The sequence below is a fragment of the Tachyglossus aculeatus genome, chromosome 21 (assembly GCF_015852505.1).
Source record: "Tachyglossus aculeatus isolate mTacAcu1 chromosome 21, mTacAcu1.pri, whole genome shotgun sequence".
NCBI classification, from domain to species: domain Eukaryota; kingdom Metazoa; phylum Chordata; class Mammalia; order Monotremata; family Tachyglossidae; genus Tachyglossus; species Tachyglossus aculeatus.
This window is the reverse complement of record NC_052086.1, coordinates 18740794-18763624: the sequence shown is the minus strand read 5'-3', so window position 1 is coordinate 18763624 and position 22831 is coordinate 18740794. Positions and strand designations below refer to the sequence as shown.

General features: G+C 45.7%; 1 protein-coding gene across 1 annotated transcript in view; it reads right to left on the bottom strand.

The window, feature by feature from the left end:
• BCR (BCR activator of RhoGEF and GTPase) overlaps nucleotides 1-22831 on the bottom strand; it is a 231435-nt gene that overhangs the window by 63653 nt on the left and 144951 nt on the right. The window contains exons 5-8 of the mRNA XM_038762448.1: nucleotides 21633-21740; nucleotides 18224-18284; nucleotides 15643-15695; nucleotides 13891-14031 (exon numbers count right to left, since the gene is read on the bottom strand). Of these exons, the coding sequence (XP_038618376.1) occupies nucleotides 13891-14031; nucleotides 15643-15695; nucleotides 18224-18284; nucleotides 21633-21740 (363 nt within the window). The remainder of the gene's footprint in view (nucleotides 1-13890; nucleotides 14032-15642; nucleotides 15696-18223; nucleotides 18285-21632; nucleotides 21741-22831) is intronic.

The following is a 22831-nucleotide window of genomic DNA, read 5'->3' as shown; positions in this document are numbered from 1 at the left end:
GTACAATACAAGAGAATCAGCACCCATTCCCTACCTGTAACAAGCTTACAGTCTTGAGGGAAGCAGCATGGCCTAGTAGAAAGAATGCGGGCTTGGGAGTCAGGACACCCAGGTTCCAATCCTGGCTTCGCCACTTGCCTGCCATGTATGCCTTGGGTATATCATCAATCATATTTATTGAGCGCTTACTTTGTGCAGAGCACTGTACTAAGCGCTTGGGAAGTACAAATTGGCAACATATAGAGATAGTCCCTACCCAACAGTGGGCTCACAGTCTATATCACAACTTGTCTGGGCTTCGGTTTCCTCACCTGTAAAATGGGGAGTCAATATCTGTTCTTCCTGCTTAGACTGTGAGCCCTATATGGGATAGGGACTGGCTCCGACCTGATTATCTTGTATCTACGCCAGTGCTTAGCACATAGTAAGTTCTTAACAAATACCGTATTTTCTATTATTAGCCTGACCCTGACTGCACTGACAACCCGTGACTCAGGTCACGGGGACAACTGACGGTACTACAGTGTGACCTGCAGGGGTGGGTCAGGCAGAGTGGGGGCATGATGGCAATGCTCTTCTGTTTTCTGAAAAGCCCTTCCGGAGAATTCATTCAATCGTATTTACAAATGCCTACTGTGTACAGAGCATTGTACTAAGTTCTTGGGAAAGTAAAATATAACAATATACACAATCCCTGCCCACCACACGCTTACAGTCTAGAGGCCAGCAACTTTAGCTCCAAAGCGCAGACCAGTGCAGGGAGATTGCATGCCCTTCTGAAATTCTCTGAACAGCTCATCGGCTCACAGGCACTTTTCCCGATCAAATTTAAACAGCCTTCTCCTTTGTCTGCAGCTCAGATGATCACCTCCATTATTATTCTTGTGCCTGCCTCCCTCCCTCTGCCGCTTCTTTAACGCTGTCATTTCCTGGTGCTCATCTCGCTGTCTGTCTGCTCTCCTCTGGGATGCAGAGAACCTGAACTCTGCCTCCCAAGCTGGCATCGTGTTCACAAAACTGGAACGAAAAAGCCACCTGGGGCACTCTGCAGGAGGCACAGAATAAGAGAGTTCTTTGGGGAGGAAGTAAAAGACTCGTGGGCAGACCCAATATATGGCTGGCGGGTTGGCGGGAAGTGGAGGGCTCTCGGTGGGAAGGGGCTCTCACTTGATGCAGGGCACAGAGAAGGGACAAAAGGAAATAACTGTAGAGGGAATGACCTAATAGCAGAGATTTCATAGTCTGATGATTAAACGGGGTTACCTCAATCACGAAAATTCACCCAGCTCATAGGCCTAGACAAAAAAAAAAAATCAGTCCAAGACCTACTAAGCGTCATGAATTTATTCATCCCTCCTCCCAGTCCCACGGCACTTATCGTAGTGGACAGAACACCGGCCTGGGAGTCAGAAGGTCATGGGTTCTAATTCTGACTCTGCCACTTGTCTGCTGTGTGACTTCGGACAAGTCACTTGCCCTGGATCACTGCCACTGTCTGCCTCCTTCGCTCCTATGATCAAGCTGCTGAACGCTACTGGCGAAAGTCCAAACACCAAGCCAACCTCGTTCACTTCAAGTTTATCCTTTGCTGCCTTAACTCTGCCCTCTCCTCTGCCAGACAAAACTATTTCTCCTCCCTTATTGACATCCATGCCCATCATCCCCATCAGCTCTTCTGTACATTTAACGCCCTTCTCAGGCCCCCTGTTCCTCCCCCTCCTCCTTCCCTCACCCCCAACAATCTGGCCTCCTACTTCATTAACAAAATTAAATCCATCAGGTCTGAGCTCCCCAAAGTCACTCCTCCCCCTTCTCCAACCTCCCTTGCTCTCAACCCTCTCCACTACTCTCCCATCCTTCCCAACCGTATCCTCAGAGGAGCTCTCCTCCCTCCTCTCAAGTGCTACTCCAGCCACCTGTGCTTCTGACCCCATTCCCTCTCATCTTATGAAATCTCTTGCCCCTTCCCTCCTCCCCTCCTTAACTTCCATCTTCAACTGCTCACTCTCCACTGGTTCCTTCCCCTCTGCCTTCAAACATGCCGACGTCTCCCCCATCCTAAAATAACCCTCTCTTGACCCCACCTCCCCTTCTAGTCATCACCCTCCCTCCTACCATTCCTTTCCAAACTACTTGAACGAGTCATCTACACCCGCTGCCTCGAATTCCTCAATGACAACTCTCTCCTCGACCCCCTCCAATCTGGCTTCCGTCCCCTACATTCCACCGAAACTGCCCTCTCAAAGGTCACCAATGACCTCTGGCTTGCCAAATCCAACGGCTCCCACTCTATCCTAACCCTCCTTGACCTCTCAGCTGCCTTTGACACTGTGGACCACTCCCTTCTCCTCAACACCCTATCCAACCTTGGCTTCACAGACTCCGTCCTCTCCCGGTTCTCCTCTCATCTCTCCGGCCATTCATTCTCAGTCTCCTCTGCAGGCTCCTCCATTCATTCTCAGTCTCCTTTGCAGGCTCCTCCTCCCCCTCCCATCCCCTTAGTGTAGGGGTTCCTCAAGGGTCAGTTCTTGGTCCCCTTCTGTTCTCTATCTACACTCACTCCCTTGGTGAACTCATTCGCTCCCACAGCTTCAACTATCGTCTCTATGATGATGACACCCAAATCTACATCTCTGCCATTGCTCTCTCTCCCTCCTTTCACGCTCGTGTCTCCTCCTGCCTTCAGGACATCACCATCTGGATGTCTGCCCGCCATTTAAAACTCAACATGTCCAAGACTGAACTCCTTATCTTCCCTCCCAAACCCTGCCCTCTCCCTGACCTCCCCATCACTGTAGACGGCACTACCATCCTTCCCGTCTCACAAGCCCGCAACCTTGGTGTCATCCTTGACTCTGCTCTCTCGTTCACCCCTCACATCCAATCCGTCACCAAAACCTACCGGTCTCACCTCCGCAACATCGCCAAGATCCGCCCTTTCCTCTCCATCCAAACCGCTAATCTGCTGGTTCAATCTCTCATCCTATCCCAACTGGATTACTGCATCAGCCTCCTCTCCGATCTCTCAACCTCCTGTCTCACCCCACTTCAGCCTATACTTCACGCTGCTGCCCAGATCGTCCTTGTGCAGAAACGCTCTGGGCATGTTACTCCCCTCCTCAAAAATCTCCAGTGGCTACCAGTCAACCTATGCATCAGGCAAAAACTCCTCACTCTCGGCTTCAAGGCTGTCCATCATCTCACCCCCTCCTACCTCACCTCCCTTCTCTCCTTCTCCAGCCCAGCCCACACCCTCCGCTCCTCTGCTGCTAACCTCCTCGCCATGCCTCGTTCTCGCCTGTTCCACCATCGACCCCCAGCCCACATCCTCCCCCTGGCCTGGAATGCCCTCCCTCCGCACATCCACCAAGCTAGCTCTCTTCCTCCCTTCAAAGCCCTACGGAGAGCTCACCTCCTCCAGGAGGCCTTCCCAGACTGAGCCCCCTCTTTCCTCTCCCCCTCCCCATCCCCCCAGCCCTATCTCCTTCTCCTCCCCACAGCACCTGCATTTATTTATTTTACTTGTACATATTTACTATTCTATTTATTTTGTTAATGATGTGCAGCTAGCTTTACTTCTATTTATTCTGATGACTCGACACCTGTCCACATGTTTTTATTTTGTAGTCTGTCTCCCCCTTCTAGACTGTGAGTCCGTTGTTGGGTAGGGACCGTCTCTATATGTTGCCAACTGGTACTTCCCAAGCACTCAGTACAGTGGTCTGCACACAGTAAGTGCTCAATAAATACGACAATGAATGAATGAATGAACTTGGGGAAGCAGTGAGGCTTAGTGGAATGAGCATGGGCTTGGGAGTCGGAGGTCATGGGTTCTAATTCCGATTCCACCACTTGTCAGCTGTGTGACTTTGGGCAAGTCACTTAACTTCTCTATGCCTCAGTCACCTCGTCTGTAAAGTGGGGATTAAGACTGTGAGCCCCATGTGGGACAACCTGATTACATTATATCTACCCCAGCGCTTAGAACAGTGCTTGGTACATAGTAAGCATTTAACAAATACCATCATTAGTATCATTATTATTACTTAACATCTCTGGCCCTCAATTACCTTAATTGTAAAATGGGGACTGGGACTGTGAGCCCCACAAGGGACAGGAACTGTCACCCACTAGATTTGCTTGTATCCACCCCAGTGCTCAGTATAGTACCTGGAACATAGTAAGCGCTTAACAAATACCACCACCATCATCATGTACATAGCTGTAATTTATTTATTTATATTAATGTTTATCTCCCCCTCTAGACTGTGAGCTCGTTGTGGGCAGGGGATGTGTCTGTTTATTGTTACATAGTACTTTCCCAAGTGCTTAGAACAGTGCTTTGCACACAGTATGTGCTCAATAAATACAATGAATTTTGGATTGATAATGAACCCAAGGATTAAATTTATTCTGCCCTTCTAGAGTCTAAGCTCCTTGTGGGCAGGGAATGCGTCTACCAACTTTCTTGCGTGGTGCTTGCCCGATCGCTTAGCATGGCTTAGTGGCAAAAGCATGGTTTGGTCGTGGGTTCTAATCCCAATTCCGTCACTTGTCAGCTGTGTGACTTTGGACAAGTTACTTAACTTCTCTGTGCCTCAGTTATCTCATCTGTAAAACGGGGATTAAGACTGTGAGCCTCACGTGGGACAACCTGATTACCTTGTATCTACCCCAGCCCTTAGTACAGTGCCTGGAACATAGTAAGCGCTTAACAAATACCACCACCATCATCATGTACATAGCTGTAATTTATTTATTTATATTAATGTTTATCTCCCCCTCTAGACTGTGGGCCCATTGTGGGCAGAGGATGTCTGTTTACTGTTACATTGTACTTTCCCAAGTGCTTAGTACAGTGCTTTGCACACAGTATGTGCTCAATAAATACAAAAAATTTCAGACTGATAATGAACCCAAGGATTAAATTTATTCTGCCCTTCTAGACTCTAAGCTCCTTGTGGGCAGGGAATGCGTCTACCAACTTCCTTGTGTTGTGCTTGCCCGATCGCTTAGCGTGGCTTAGTGGCAAGAGCATGGGTGTGGTCGTGGGTTCTAATCCCAATTCTGCCACTTGTCAGCTGTGTGGCTTTGGACAAGTTACTTAACTTCTCTGTGCCTCAGTTATCTCATCTGTAAAATGGGGATTAAGACTGTGAGCCCCACGTGGGACAACCTGATCACACTGCATCTACCCCAGCGCTTAGTACAGTGCCTGGAACATAGTAAGCGCTTAACAAATACCATCATTATTATTACTCAACCATTGACTGGTGGTCAGTTGAGCACTTTGGGAGGAGCATTAACCTTCTGACCACTAGGGGGCTGCTTAGTTCATTCATTCATTCATTCATTCAATCGTATTTATTGAGCGCTTACTGAGTGCAGAGCACTGTACTAAGCGCTTGGGAAGTACAAGTTGGCAACATATAGAGACAGTCCCTACCCAACAGAGGGCTCACAGTCTAGAAGGGGGAGACAGAGAACAAAACAAACATATTAACAAAATAAAATAAATAGAATAAACATCTACAAATAAAATAAATAGAGTAATAAATACGTACAAACATATATACATATATACAGGTGCTGTGGGGAAGGGAAGGCGGTAAGGCGGGGGGGATGGAGAGGGGGAGGAGGGGGAAGGGAAGAAGGGGGTTCAGTCTGGGAAGGCCTCCTGGAGGAGGTGAGCTCTCAGTTGGGGCCTTGAAGGGAGGAAGAGAGCTAGCTTGGCGGATGTGCGGAGGGAGGGCATTCCAGGCCAGGGGGATGATGTAGGCCGGGGGTCGACGGCGGGACAGGTGAGAACGAGGACCGGTGAGGAGATTAGCGGCATAGGAGCGGAGGGTGCGGGCTGGGCTGGAGAAGGAGAGAAGGGAGGTGAGGTAGGAGGGGGCGAGGTGATGGACAGCCTTGAAGCCCAGGGTGAGGAGTTTTTGCCTGATGCGTAGGTTGATTGGTAGCCACTGGAGATTTTTGCTTAGTGCATTGCTCCATGGATTGTGCCTATTTTGCATCCCTGCTCGGATGATCTACTAGAGCTCCAAAGGAGTTAATACTCCTCTCAAAGTGCCCAAACTGTGCCCAGGTTGTTAGGGTGGCTCTTTATGCCTGTTAGCTTCAGTCCTGTTCCATAGGCTGCTGAGGATCCCTGTGACAAGATGTATCAATTATATGACCCTGGTAAAGTCAGCCAGTTGGTCGGTTAATCGTATTTATTGAGTGCTTACTGTGTGCAGAGCACTGTATTAAGCGTTTGGAGGGGACAATAGAACAATAGACAGACACATTTAGCTCTGTTGGCTCTGGAGGCCTTCCCAGACTGAGCCCCCTCCTTCCTCTCCTCCTCCTCATCCCCTCCGCCTTACCTCCTTCCCCTCCCCACAGCACCTGTATACATGTATATATGTTTGTATGTATTTATTACTCTATTTTATTTGTACATATTTATTCTATTTATTTTATTTTGTTAATATGTTTTGTTTTGTTGTCTGTCTCCCCTTTCTAGACTGTGAGCCCGCTGTTGGATAGGGACCGTCTCTATATGTTGCCAACTTGTACTTCCCAAGCGCTTAGTACGGTGCTCTGCACACAGTAAGCGCTCAATAAATACGACTGAATGAATGAATGAATGTTGGAAATTCTGTGAACTAATCCATCATTTTTAAGGGCCTGAAGAGTTTTTTTGAACCTACCTGCAAGCAAACTCGCTTTTCTGTTCCAAATTGGTCCTGAACATAAAGGGAAAATCCCAGTGACATTGGAAATCCTGTCACCAGGAAAGACAATGGTATCTTATAAGAGCCTACAGTTGGGCCCTTTGACCCAAGGGCTCCCAAACTCCAAGCCACCATCTTGGGAGCCACAGGACTCTCAGATGATAAAATAATACTAATAATAATAATGGCATTTATTAAGCCCTTACTATGTGCAAAGCACTGTTCTAAGCGCTGGAGAGGTTACAAGGTGATCAGGTTGTCCCACAGGGGGCTCACAGTCTTAATCCCCAGTTTACAGATGAGGTCACTGAGGCACAGAGAAGTTAAGTGACTTGACCAATGTCACAGAGGTGAAAATTGGCGGAGCTGGGATTTGAACCCATGACCTCTGACTCCAAAGCCCGGGCTCTTTCCACTGAGCCATGCTGCTTCTCATCAAATCAAAAGAAAACACTGGCCGTGAGAGACTCTACCTGTATCCGTGGACTAAGGGCTGATGGGACCTGCCTCTTTCAAAGAGGGCAAGAACTCATCTGCTAACCTAGAGGGCTGCAATCAAAATCATCTTCAAACCTTCTCGGTTGGGCTTTGGAGAACCGGGAGAAGCAGCTTCTCTTCGTATAGACCGCTGGGGTTTCCAAACAGAGGTAAAAGTCAACTGTTCCACTAAAAATAAAGACCACACTTGGGTGACTTTGTCTTTATGAACGAGTCTTGGGGAGCATTTGTGATTAAGATATTTAACTTCTAATTCCTGAGATGGCCGCCACGGCCCAGCATTTTTTTTTTTAATTGTATTTGTTAAGCACTTACATTAATCACCTCTGTTACTAAGTGCTGGGGTAGATACAAGGTGATCAGGTTGGACACTGTTCATGTCCTGCATGGGGCTCACAGTCTCAATCCCCATTTTACAGATGAGGGAACTGACGTACAGAAAGTTAAGTGTCAGGCAGCAGACAAGTGGCAAAACTGGGATTAGAACCCACATCCTTCGGACTGCCTGGCCCATACTCTATTCATGAGGCCATGCTGCTTCTCAGCTCTTTCAAAACCTCCTCCCTCACACCATTTCTGGGAACAGATGGATATCCTTTGTAGGTAGAGACTTCGAGGCATACACAGATTTGGAACCGTAGAGCCAAGAATAGATTTCCACAACTCCCAGCGCCAGCCAACTCTCACAATTAAGCTGGGCTTAGCTTTCCTGGTGCTATATCTGTATCCCACCTCTGCCCCCAGCCCAAGGACACCCTTATAATAATAATAATAATGATAGTTTTGGTATTTGTTAAGATTTGTAAGGTCACACAGCAGACAAGTGGCAGAAAGTGCTGGGGTAGATACAAGGTAATTAGGTTGGCCACTGTTCATGCCCCACATGGGGCTCACAGTCTCAATCCCCATTTCACAGAAGAGGGAACTGAGGTATAGAAAGTTAAATGACATGCCCATCCATGGTCACACGGCAGATAAGTGGCAAAGCCAGGATTAGAACCCGCATCCTTCTGCCTGGCCCATGCTCTATCCACTAAGCCACATTGCTCCTCCTGAATTTCCTGCCTCACGTCCTGGCCCTGGACAGGGTGAAGGGATTGACGTTCGTCAGAGACAAGTGAGAGATTGAGTGTCAGAGAATGAGCACAGTTTTCAATTCTTGGTGCTCATATGTCTCTTTCACGAACCAGATAATAGAGAGCAAAACCAGAAGGGCTCTCAGAAGCACAGGAGAACCAGGATTCACGAGCTAGGCTGGGGAAAGGATTCATGCTGTGCTTCCAAACTCTTAGAGTGCTCTTGAAGAGCCAGCGCTTGGTGGAATAAAAAAAAAAAGGCAAGAGCCCTTGAAAACTAGCTGTGTCAAGTTCCTGAATGACTCTTCTTAATGTGTGGAAGTGAAGCAGGGATTGTACTGTACTTTATAAGGCCTAGGGAAAAGAACAAGCACCTGGGAGTAACAGCACTGCGGTTCTAATTCTAGCTCCACCATTTGCCGGGTGGTTGACCTTGGGCAAGTCACTAGCTTCTCTGTGCCTGTTTCCTCATCAGTAAAATGGGGATCCAATACTTGTTCTCCCTCCTACTAAAACTGTGAGGCCCATGTAGGACAGGGACTGTATCTGTCTTGATTATCTTGTATCTATCCCAGCGCTTAGTACAGCCCCTGGCCCACAGTAAGCGCCTAACAAGTCCCATAATTATCCCAGAATGATTTGGGACCCAATGAGTCTTGAGCATCTGATCTCAGCCCCATGGAGGCATTGTTTAAGAACTGCAGATAATCAATGCGTTATCTTCAGTAGAAGCCAGCTCAGTATAATCCAGGGACAATGACACAACTCAAAGCAACTAGAATCCAAGCCTTCCCGTAACTTGCTGTAGGATCCAGCAATGGCTGCCTTATTGGAGAACTCCTAGAGTGAGGATTTTGAATTCTATTTCCATGCTGGACAAATGCTGTTACTTCTCTCAGTAAATTAGTGGGGACAGACTCAACATCAGCCAAGGTGCAGGGAGGCTTCATGAATTAGCATTTCTAAAGCATGAGAAGGGAAGACTCACCCCTCTAGACTGTAAACTCTAACCTCCTAACCTCCTCACTGTGCCTCCTTCTCTCCTGTCCCGCCGTCGACCCCCGGCCCACGTCCTCCCCCTGGCCTGGAATGTCCTCCCTCCACACATCCACCAAGCTAGCTCTCTTCCTCCCTTCAAAGCCCTACTGAGAGCTCACCTCCTCCAGGAGGCCTTCCCAGACTGAGCCCCCTCCTTCCTCTCCCACTTGTCTCCCTCCCCATCCCCCCGACCCTACCTCCTTCCCCACCCCACAGCACCTGTATATATGTTTGTACATATTTATTACTCTATTCTACTTGTACATATTTACTATTCTATTTATTTTATTTTGTTAATATGTTTTGTTTCTTGGTCTGTCTCCCCCTTCTAGACTATGAGCCCACTGTTGGGTAGGGACCGTCTCTATATGTTGCCAACTTGTACTTCCCAAGCGCTTAGTACAGTGCTCTGCACACAGTAAGCGCTCAATAAATACGATTGAATGAATGAATGAATAAACTCATTGTGGGCAGGTAACAGTATCTGCCAATTTGGTTGTTTAGTACAGTGCTCTGCATATTGTAAGTGCTCAATAAATACCACTGACTGATTGACTGATACTCCTCAACAGCTAGCTTGTTAAATTCTATCCCAAGGGCAATCAGAGCCATCAGGGCTATTATTTCAACACCTCCCCACCACTGCATCCTTTCAACTCTCTACTAGGTTGCTTTCTTGAAATTCATTTTCTTGATTATCATAGTTTTCCTCCTTCCTTTCCACAGAACCCTACATTCTCTCGTTTGTGATCGCTTTCACCCTTGTTTCCTTTCACCTTTAAATCCTCAATCTGCTCACTTGTTCTCGGGATGATTAAATTAGAGGGGCGCATTTCACACTTGGTTTCTCTGTACCCGCTGTTGAAAAAACTATCCCCAACCCAGCAAGGAGAGACCAATTTCTAGTCTCATTCCTTGCTTGGCCTGGCTGGAAAACTGTTAGGGAAAATGGTGTTAAATTTCGGTATGTTTTCCCAGCCCCCTCAAATGACCAGCAGAAGGGAGATAAATAATAAACAAGAACCATAGAATCACAGGGATTATTCGTTAAAGTAACACAAGCAGCATCATTCATAGAGAGCAGACAATTAGGAGATCCAAAAGCATGTTGTCCTATTCTCAGGAAGCACGACACCCAACGCTAAGTAAAATCCAAGGTTTCGTTGAGTGAATCCTCAACCTGAAATGCCCCTTACAGGCTTGAAGGAGGGGCTCTTTAGAAAGTCTGGTCTGGACCAGAAATCCTACAAATCATAAATTAGCTTTTAGAAGCTAACTCAACTTCAGAACAACCAGTCAACTATCCCTGTCACTTGGGCCTGGGTCAAAGACTGTACCTGGATAGGGAGCTCAGTCTAGCAGAGTCCTTGGCCCAGCTCTGGCCTGATGGATGACCTTGGACGAGTCATTTACCACACTACCTCAGTTTCCTCATCTGGAAAATGGGGATGATAGCCATCTTTTACTACTGCATAAAAATGAGATATGCGATGTGAACACATATTTGGAAATATCAAAGCGCTGGACAAATTCCAAGCATCACTACAGTCAAGTTACAATCTTTGTCATTTTAACCAAGTGGGGAGAAAAGGGAGGAGAGTTTCCCCTTTTCAAGGGGAGCAGATCCACAGTAAGAAGCCAGCTGTGGCTTATGCCTTGAGGGGATGAGAGTGAGGGAGACAGCTAAAATGCAGTAGACCCTCATCTCTCTCTGCCAGAAGTTCTGATGAACCTACTTACCCTTTTCAGAAATGCTTACACCCCCTCCATGAAGCAGGCACAAGGGGGAAAGGCTAGCACAGAAGCTCGCCTCTCAATTCAGAGGTAGGAGGCGGCCCATCAGCTTTAGCTGTGGGAGTCATCTATCGTGCGATGATGTTACAGGGCAGGGGAGGTGCCTTTCTAGAACGCTATTGGCACGCTGTGGGTGCGGAACAATGCCGCGTATTAAGAAATGATGAAAAGTGGCTCACGAAGCTGAGTGACAGCCAGTTCACACCCCCACCTGCAGCAGCCCCGGCTAATGCATCTTCTGTCACTTCGGGGTTGTGACCCCAGAAGCCATGGTTTATCCCTCACTAATGAACCAACGAGCGCACCCTTCCTTGCTCTTCTCTGAGGAGGCCTGAGCTCCCTGGAGTTGATCCTATCCTGGTAGGATGGGGAGCCTCTTCAATCGATCGCATTTATTGAGCGCTTAATGTGTGCAGAGCACTGTACTAAGCACTTGGGAGAGTACAATAAAACTGAGTTGGTAGAAAAGTTCCCTGCTCACAACCCCTGATCCACTAATAGTATTTATTGAGCCCCTATGCCAGCACTCTACTGAGCGGTTGGTCGAGTCTACCAGAAGCAGAGACACAGTGTCTGCCCTCAGGGGGCTTACAATTTAAAAGGGGAGATTGACAGAAACAAGCCATTCATTAGGTATTGCCTGGCTCCATATCCATACAGGCCAGAGTTTAATCTATTCTCATGTTCATCACTCCCAACCTATACAAACAAATGTAGCTCCCAACTGCAACTCACTAGTTTTTTTTAATGGTATTTGTTAAGCACTCACTATATGTCAGGCACTGTACTAAGTGCTGGGGTAGATAGAAGATAATCAGGTAGGACACAATCCATGTCCTACATAGGACTCCCAGTCTTAATTCCCATTTTATAAATGAGGAAACTGAGGCACAGAGAAGTTTAGTAACTTCCCCAAGATCTCACAGCAGACAAGTGGAGGAGCCTGGATTAGAACCCAGATCCTTCTGACTACTAAGTCCTTGTTCTATCCGTTACACAACACTACTTCTCCACCTTTGTCTCTGATCCTGGCTGGGAAGGGGGAAGCTCTCTGTGAGTCCATGTTTCCTAAAACAGATGCACTTTCTAAGGAAAGGGCATCTGGAAGGGGCTGAGCCCAGCAGGAACCTGGATTGCTTCGTGGCCTTCATCGCTCACTGTGCTTTGCTCCTGCCTCCTCAAACGAAGACCCCGAGTCCATGATGGGATTGCATTATAAGCCCCATCCGGCATTCTTGCCAGAAGAGTCAACCAGACATTAAAGCACATGGCCCCAACCAAAGCCTATATGTCGTCGCAACGCTTCTGTCTCTGGCTTCGGACTTCCTGCTTTCGTAGAAAGAGCAGTGAGAAGAAATGACTCGTACAGAAATCTCCTCTCTGGAAGTTGTGAGGTTTGTTTACAGTAATTTCTAAAGCAGAACTTCCACAGCAGAAGTCCACCAAAGGTGAGAAACCCCTTATCCTGCACAGAGCCTCAGTGTTCAGTCGGAAGCCCAAGCTACCATGTAAAAGGAGTCCTGCGTCTTTTCTTAAAATGGAATTCTAGTCTCATTGAATATAATACTACTAAAAAAAGCATCTGTTAAGTGCTTACTATGTGCCAGGCACTGTGCTAAGTGCTGGGGTAGATACAAAGTAATCAGATGGAATTTGGTCCATATCCCAAATGGGGTTCACAGTCTTAACCCCCATTTTACAGATGCAATAACTGAGGCACAGATCTGTTAAGTGATTTGCAGAGCAGAAAGTGGCAGAGCCAGGATTAGAACCCAGGTCCTTCTGACTACGAGGCCCGTGCTCTAACCACTAGGTAATGATGCTGCTAATAATAATCATCATGATGATGATAGTATCTCCCACTCTAGACTGTGGGCTCACTGTGGGCAGGAATGTGTCTGTTTATTGTTACATTGTACTCTCCCAAGCACTTAGTACAATGCTTTGCACAAAGTGAGCTCTAAATATTCATTCATTCATTCATTCAATCGTATTTATTGAGCGCTTACTGTGTGCAGAGCACTGTACTAAGCACTTGGGAAGTACAAGTTGGCAACATATAGAGACGGTCCCTACCCAACAGTGGGCTCACAGTCTAGAAGGGGGGGACAGAGAACCAAACAAAACATATTAACAAAATAAAATAAATAGAATAAATATGTACAAGTAAAATAAATAGAGTAATAAATATGTACAAACATATATACATATATGCAGGTGCTGTGGGGAGGGGAAGGAGGTAAGGTGGAGGGGATAGAGAGGGGGAGGAGGGGGAGAGGAAGGAGGGGGCTCAGTCTGCGAAGGCCTCCTGGAGGAGGTACATAAATATATAAATACAACTGAATAATAATAATGATAATGATAACTGTTGCATTTGTTAAGTGCTCACCATTTTTCAAGCACTATTATAAGCACTGGGGTAGATGCAAGTATTCAGGTTTGATGCAGTCCCTTTCCCACATGGGACTCACAATCAAAGTAGGAGGGAGAACAGGTACTGAATTTCTGCTTTACAGGTAACCGAAGCACAGAGTAGTTAAGTGATTTGCCCAAGATCACATAGCAAACATGCGGCACAGCTGAGATCAGAGCCCAGGTCCTCTGACTCCAACACCCGTGGTCTTTTAGCTGGGCCAGTTTGCTTCTCTTATGCTTGGCCTATAAGGCAAGCAAAACTCTTGCATCCAGTATTCCCCTTGATTACAGAAAAGGCAACGACTGGTGGCAAAGGAAAACGCCCCAGTCACTGAGGGTCAAGACCTCACCTCTCCCTTCTTCACCGTCATGGACTGCCTGCGGGGAGTGATCTCTTCGTTGATGCTGGACAAGAAGTTCTGAGAGATGCGGAGTGCGTCCTGAAGCAGGGGGTGATCAGGGTGGCTGGAGGGCGTGTGCTTCAACAAATCCTGCTCCCAAACAAGAGAAGACAGACTTAGTAGGAGTAAATGGTATTTGTCTCCACTCCTCATTCTACTGGTATTAGTTTTAACATTATTTCCCGAGATAGCTGCTAAAGTAGCAATTTCCACCACCACAGAATCCCATCTTTCCCAGAAGGGTTTGGAGGTGGTTTTTTTAAATACATGCTCTTAAGCAGAATGTCCTAAGGAGCTCCAAACTTTTTAATTCTAGAATATCTAGGCAAGGTTTACAGTCAGGGGATACAGATACAGATCCTTCCCATTTCTGTGCTTGTTTACAGAGTCTGAAATCTCTTATTTTTCCAGATTCTCACTCAGTTGGGTCTAAGGACAATAGGTTTCCTGGCTCAGAGTCTAAATCCTTTTAGTACACAGATTGAGGGTATTTGGGAATGAAAACGTGGAGTTAAGACAAGCGAATTTATTGGTTTCCCCTCTCTAAAGCAGCTCCTGGGTCACTAGATAAATTTTCCTCCCCTGTGGTTCTCTGTTAGCAACCCCTCTTCCCCCGCTCATTCATTCAATCGTATTTATTGAGCGCTTACTGTGTGTAGAGCACTGTACTAAGCGCTTGGGAAGTACAAGTCAGCAAAATATAGAGACGGTCCCTACCCAACAACAGGCTCACAGTCTAGAAGTGGGAGTCAGACAACCAAACAAAACACGTAGACAGGTGTCAAAATCATTAGAGAAGCAGCGTGGCTCAGTGGAAAGAGCATAGGCTCTGGAGTCAGAGGTCGTGGGTTCAAATCCCAGGTCCGCCAATTGTCAGCTGTGTGACCCTGGGCAAGCCACCCAACTTCGCTGTGCCTCAGCTCCCTCATCTGCAAAATGGGGATTAAGACTGTGAGCCCCACATGGGACAACCTTATCACCCTGTATCTCCCCAGCACCTAGAACAGTGCTTTGCACATAGTAAGCGCTTAACAAAAACCATCATTAACAAATAGAATTAAAGCTATATGCACATCATTAACAAAATAAATAGTAAATATGTACAAGCAAAATAAACAGAGTAATAAAGCTGCAGAAATATATATATAGGTGCTGTGGGGAGGGGAAGGAGTTGGGGGGGGGATGGGGAGGAGGAGAGGAGAAAGGGGGCTCACCACTCAGTATCTGATTAACCATTTTAGAATAGGAATCTGAAACAATGAGAGGAAACAGAAAAGAGACCAGGCTAATCAAGGAGCCCCAATTTCCAGGGGTACAATAAAACCCCAGCTTGAAAATTGCCTGAGCTTAGATTACAAAATTTACACCTAGCTGTTACACAGATGAGCTTGTGGCCCTCCGGTTTTGAACACCAGTGTAATAATAACAATAATAATAATAATGATGGCATTTGTTAAGCGCTTACTATGTGCGAAGCACTGTTCTAAGCGCTGGGGGGATACAAAGTGATCAGGTTGTCCCATGTGAGGCTCACAGTTTTAATCCCCATTTGACAGATAAGGTAACTGAGGCCCAGAGAAGTTAAGTGACTTGCCCAAAGTCACACAGCTGACAAGTGGCAGAGCCGGGATTAGAAACCATGACCTCTGGCTCCCAAGCCCGGGATCTTTAGGAAAATTCTAGAAAAGACCGCCGACTTACGTGAAGGACAAGCGTGCTGCGGGTCACTCGGTCCACTGGCTTGTACAGCAGTGCTGAGGAGAAAAGTGGCAGGGAAGTGATTCTGAAGACACACCCACTGGATCACTGCACCCCAATACCCATCCCCTCAGGCCTGAGCAAAAAGCAAATAAGAAATTGTCCTACAGTGTGTCAATTAGGCACCCACATGCCCACACACTCACACATACCACTACTACCATCATTAGATCAAGAAGCACAGACCCTCCCAGCAAACCCTAAAACATGTACACCTCAGAATTCTACTAATCTGTCAATGCTATTTACTGAGCGTTTATATGTGCAAAGCACTGTACTAAGTACTTGGGAGAGTGCAATTCAACAGAATTAGCGGACACGTTCCCTGCCTATAAAGAGCTTTTAATCTAAGGAGTGAGTCTCCTGTTCTAAGAATGTCTTGCACCTTAATGTTTCCCCTATTCATTCATTCAATCGTATGTATTGAGCGCTTACTGTGTGCAAAGCACTGTACTAAGCGCTTGGGAAGTTTGGATCATGAGGGGCACCTTCTGCACCCTTAGGCTGGCACCACCTTTCTTTACATGGTGAGAGGTTCCCCCTTCAAGGTAGGGGACTCCCACCCCAAGGGGCCCAATATTTATTTATGGGGCTCTGGAGGCTGATCAGCTCAAGAGCAAATGATTTGGACACTGCCTTCTAATGTGCCTCTAAAGACCACCACTTCTTCAAACATTTTTCTCCCAGGGTTTTAACAAATGCTTTAAATAAATAAGTGCATTAAGTGCTTACTATGTGCCTGACACTGTACTAAGCGCTGGAGGAGGGGGGAATACCAGCAAATTGGGTTGGACACAGTCCCTGTAACTCATCAGGTTTTCAGGATACTAATTCACGAAGCATCCCTTAACCTGCACTGAGGTTGAGTCTGTCACCACTATTTTTTGAGAGAAGTCACAGAGGTTGGGCTGCTTGGAAATGGAACCCACAACCCTCACTTCAGTATCGCAGCCATTACTGCATCTGCAGACTCATTAGAGAAGCAGCATGGTGTAGTGGATAGAGCACAGGCCCAGGAGTCAGAAGGTCATGGGTTCTAATCCCGGCTCCGCCACTTGTCTGCTGTGTGGCCTTGGGCAAGTCACGTCACTTCTCTGTGCCTCAGTTACCTCATGTGTAAAATGAAGATAGTGGCTGTGAGCCCCACTGTGGGACAACCTGATTACTTCGTATCTACTCCAGTGCTTAGAACAGTGCTTGGCCCCATAGTAAGCGCTTAACAAATACCATCAATATTATTATTATTACTAGAGCAAATTTCAGAAGGCCTAGACTCTAATTTGGCCTTTGCCAGTGACTACCTGCAGTACCTTGAGCAAACCACTTAATACCTGGCTACTAAAAGAATAAATGAGCTAAATTACGTATAATCTTATGAGCAATGGATAAAGGCTTTTATAGCACTTGTTACACTTGTCCGATTTGTCCTTGTCCAAATTTCCATGAACGCAAACCAACATTTTACCATTTTGTTTTGACTGCACAGACTTTGTTTCCCTCCCCAGCCTTGGAGTTTTGTCACCAGATCCACCCAGCTTGGCTTTGGCTTTGTGAGTGGCCATTTATAGACTCCAACCATCCTGCTCTCCTGACATTGGGCCAGCTCCTCATCCATCTGGCATAATGTGCCTGAACTGTGTATGTCACCAGCGCGATACTCTAGTTCTTCTTGAGCCACCTGCTTTCATATGATACTCCACACACACCCTCTGCTCCGGGGTATATTTGTGCCCACTGCTGCTTAGTTTCTTCCATAGTTCTGTTGATTAATATGCCACTCTAGATCCAGGAGGCAAAATGGTGGAGTGCGACAGCCCACTCCTCTTTTCGCCCCTGACAGCTGGCCATTAAATAGCAAGTTTTGTATTGTCATAGCTGGCCCAAACTGCCTTTCTGCTGCTGCTGCATTCACATTCGAAGAGTTTCCATCATTCGTCCTAAGCCCCTGGTGTCAAAGATGCTGACTTCTACATCTACACTGTTCATTTGGGCAGGAGCCTTCTTCACGAGATTCACTGAACATCTACTTGATCTTGAAGGGTGTGCATAACTGTATTTATAGACCTTCTTTTATAGCCATACACAACCTGGCAGCACTTGTAATTGGTTCAAATGTATTTCTGGATATCCGGATCTTTCTACGGCCTCTGCTTGAGACATCTCCCTCTCCAACTTGCCACCCGGTAGGTCGACCTGTCAGCTATTGCTGCTGTCTTCCACCAGTCTGCCGCATTGTTTGAGGCTTTTTCAGTGTGTTTTTAATGTTCTATCCTTACTGCTTCAACTACATTTCAGCTTGCCGTGTGACAGTTTGATTCGTTATTGCCCATCTCTATTTATTTGTGCATTGTCGGAGAGTGTACTGTCTGGGAAGAAGAATTTAGTCCTGGGACTTGCCCACCCAGCTTTTCCATTCACGGCAGCAACAGCTCACCCTCTAATTCCCCCATCTCTTCCTCCCTATAGTCCTCCAACCCTCTACACTGAAAGGCCTCAAAAACAGTCATCTTGGTAGAGAACTCACTTTCCAAAGAATTTTTTGTGGTCTGATCTTTGGAATCCTTAGTGCTTCTGGCCCGTAGGTTCTGAAAAGAAAAAAAAAACATATAAATATTCATCCAGAGCAGTTAAGTTCTTCATCTAACAAGTCCCCACAAATGAAACATAGTCCCTTTTAGACTGTGAGCCCACTGTTGGGTAGGGACTATCTCTATACGTTGCCAACTTCTACTTCCCAAGCGCTTAGTACAGTGCTCTGCACACAGTAAGCGCTCAATAAATACGATTGATTGATTGAAAATAGGTCTAATCTCAAGAATGGTCAGTCTTAGAGGGCATGAGACATGTTGAATCTATTATTATTATTATTATTTCTATTATTATTATTAAGTCTACTGGGAGCTAACCAAAGGAAAGAGAGACTGTAGCCTGTCAGATCACTGTGGGCAGAGAATGAGTCTGTTATATTGTACTCTCCCAACTGCCTAGTACATTGCTCTGTAAGTGCTCAATAAATGTGACTGACTGACTGAGAAAGGCCCCCAGGGTGCAAAAAACAAAGATCCTCCAGACAAAATTAGATCCAACCTGGTAAAAAAAATGAAGGACTTGTTTCCAGGGATTCCAAAGCAGGGAGGTTATCAGTAAATGTTATCCCTGCCCTCAAGGACTTTCCAGACTAGAAGTGGAGTCAGACATTAAGTTACAGGTGGTTATGTACAACCATGCAACTCTGATATAATTAAGTGAGGCGCTTAGAACATAGGTGGCCTGGAAAAGAATGAGTAGAAGTCCAAGCTGAGCATTCATGGTGCTTCCAGATCATAGCAGCCAAAACCTCCTTGGTGCTATCTTGTGAGAAATTTTGGCTCCAGGAGCCCAAATTGTATTGGTTGGCTTGATTTGTGTCCAAAGACACAAAATTCTGGAGATTGGTGGCTTGCCATAGCACACAACCTGGGAAACAGGAAAACATTTTAAGAAGCAGTGTGGCCTAGTGGAAAGAGTCTCTAGGAGTCAGATGACCCAGGTACTAATCCTCACTCCGCACATGTCTACTCTGTGACCTTGGGCAAATCACTTCACTTCTCTGTGCCTCAGTTACCTCATCTGTACACTGGAGATTAAGACTGTGAGTCCTATGTGGGAAAGAGGCTGTGTCCAACCTGATTATTCATCTTGTATCTACCCTACCACTTAGTACAGTGCCTGGCAGATAGTAAGGACTTTAGAAATGTCATTTTTTTAAAGGCTTCCAACTGCAACCTCCCTCTCCATGCAATTTATCCACGACAAACGAAAGGCCAGTAATTTTTCTTCACTTCATTCCAGTAGGACAACACACCCTTAATTTAAGGAAACAACTGTAACATAATTAAAGGCCTAACTGTCACGGGTGGAAGAAAAAGCATGTGAGAAACGCTCCAAAGCAAGAAGCCATGCCTCCCTACCTGTTCTCCTAGCTAGGAAATCTTTGGGCAACAATGTAGAATCACAGAGTGGGCCTTGGCCATTTGAAGGCTAGTGGCCTCAGACCTCCCTACCCAAGAACGACCACTGCAATTGTGATGCCCAAGCCCTTGCCTCCCTCCACCAGACTAGCAGGTGGGAGAAGCACAGAGCGTGGCTTTTTAAAAATATTTATAACTTTGGAATCTTTGCTGTTTCTGGACTGGGACAGGTGAGTGACAGCTTAGAGACAGTACTGATGTTTAAGAGTTAGAATTTTAAGAGTTTGTCTTTCACCCCTAGACTGTATGACCCTTATAGGTAGGGACTGCTTTTAACTTTTATATTTTTGTATAGTCCCAAGCACTTAAAATATAACAATGCACAAAAGAGTTGTTAAACAATTTTAATAGTACTCCCACTAATAATAATACAGACTACAAGGGAAGGTTAGAAGAGAAGCAGCATTCCCTAGTTGAAAGAGCACTAGCCTGCGAGTCAGAGGATGGGGCTTCTAATCCTGACTATGCCACATGTCTGCTGTGTGACCTTCTCTGTTCTTCAGTTTTCTAGGATGTAAAATGGGGATTAACCCTACTCCCTCCTAATTAAACTGTGAGCCTCATGTAGGACAGGGACTGTGTCCAATCTGATTAACTTGTATCTATCCCAGGGCTTAGAACAGTGCTTGGCACACAGTAAACACTTAAGAAGTACCAAAATTATTATTATTATTATTAATATTAACAAATTTCCATACTTGGAGAACACATACAATAGGGTCAAAACCCATCTGTCTTGGATGGTTTAGGTGCAGATGTAACTGAGCAGTGGACTGAACTTTCTTTCCTCTTAAACCTGTCTCCTACCCAGAACTCAGGTAACGTGAGCATTTCCTCGTTCTCCCATATTTTCCACTTATCACCTAAATAAACAGAAAGTGCAGCAGAACATAATACAATCTATAACAAAATGGCCCTGAAAAGGCCAGTTACACTTCTGAAATTGTTTAACTGCATATAGCCCAGTTAATGACTGAACTTTGATTTGGGGGTAATATCACATCACTCTGAAGAATTTATTAACATCTGTATAATGGGCATAAAGTGCCTTTTCTCCCACCCTCTTAGTGTCCCATATGGGACTGGAACTTCCTGATCCACCTACATCTTTTCAAACCCAAAGCTTAGTTCAGTGCTTAGCACGATAGTAAGCAATGATCAAATACCATAATTATTGGGCACCTACTATGTGCAAAGCACTATAATAATAGTGGTATTTGCTAAGCACTTACTACATGTCAACTACTGTTCTAAGGACTGGGGTAGATACAAATTAAATCAGGTTGGACACAGTCCCCATCTCACTGGGGGCTCACAGTCTATATAACAGGGCTAACAGGTATTGAATCCCCATTTTACAGTGGAGGAAACTGAGGCACAGAGAAGGTAGGTGACTTGCCCAAGATCACATAACAGGCAAGTGGCAGAGCTGGAATTAGAACACTGCTTTCCCCATGCTTAGGTAGAGGGTTTGGGGACTGTGATCAATCAGTTGTAATTATTGGTGCTTACTATATGCAGAGCACTGTACTTACTTGGGAAAGTACAACAGAATTAGCAGACACATTCCCTGCTCATAAACAATACAATATACATAATCCTTGCCTTCAAGGAGTTTACAGTCTAGCAGGGGAGACATACACACTAAAGGAAATGACAAATACGAGGAAGTATTAGAAACAACAGAATAAGAACTTAAGTGCTTTAGGGAGTTGTTAGTCTTCAAGTTCTTCATGCAAAACTGCTGCTATGGGAAATGGGGGAATATGAGGTGGAGAAATTAGAAATGGATCCTACTTAAGGCTGGCAGTTCTTGCAGTCAGAAAAAACCAAAACCAAAACAAAACAAAAAATCCTTGGCGACACGAGGAATATCCTAGTCAGTCGGAACCAATTGGGGCCTGAATCTCGTTGTGACATTACCTCTGAGATTTCAGCGAACTGAACATTGGCCTGGCAGCATTTCTCTGCTGTCTCCATGGCAACCTCATAGTTATCCACAAAGGCCCGGTAGACTCCCAGCTGGCTGGCCTGCAAAAAGGAAAACAGAAAGGATAACGGTGCAGGACAGCTGCTGTTTGTCTTCATTCTTTCTAAGGAATAGGCAGTTTTTCGCAGCAGTGGAGAGAATCAGGGTGTAAAAACAACAAAACAAAGCAATATAAACCTAAACTCTCTCCATATTGTTGATAATTGAGCCTAATCCTCCCTGCCCCCAAAACGCCTAACGGTTCCTTTCTATCCTGAATCTAACTATTCAGCAGTGACTCATAGCTCTTAAGAGGATAAAACCTCATTGCAACTGCCTAGTCCTCCTACCTTGCCACTTCATCAGCACTGATTAATATTTGAACATTGAAAATAAGTGGATAGGTAGCCACGGCTATTTGCTGCAAAACGCGAATTGGATGAGCAGAATAAGATTCCACTTGATACATTAATTTTTGTCTCTTTCACTGCATAAGCCCAAACAGGCCCTAATTCTCATCTGGGTAGGGCTGGATGAATTATAAACCTTGAGGTAAACTGTTAAGCTGTTCTGAAAATTTCTCTCTCTAGCTGAGAATGTGACACAACCACTTCCATGAGCCAAAGAGGGCAGATGCTGAGTATAAGGAGCAGTCACACCAGTCCACTTTCCTCAGATTATTATTTAATATTTAATAAGTACAAATCATTGGGTAAATACCCCCCCAAAAAAAGACAGAGCAGGAGACAGCCTTGAGGATTTTAAATCTCTTCAAAATATAACAGAATGATAGGAATAAGTGCCAAAGATAAGGATACTCAGGAAAGCTTTCTTACATTTCGTGGGCATAGAAGATGAGAGTAATGATAGAAGGGATTATCACCTGAGAAAATTTTCAAAAGTTATGGGGAAAAAGCAGGATGAAAAGGAATTGAACAGAGATAGGCTAGAATAAGGTAGGGTGTGTTTCTAAAATTCCAAGGGGAATAGTAAATGGGCCCCTAGTGAGCTTAATTTTTTCCTCTCGACTGCTGAGTTTATTCTGCCTTCAACCGCATCTACACAGACCCACACTTCTAGAGAAAATAAAGACAAAGAAAGGTCACCAGCACCCTAAGGACTTGGCATCAAGATTATGAATACTTTATCATCA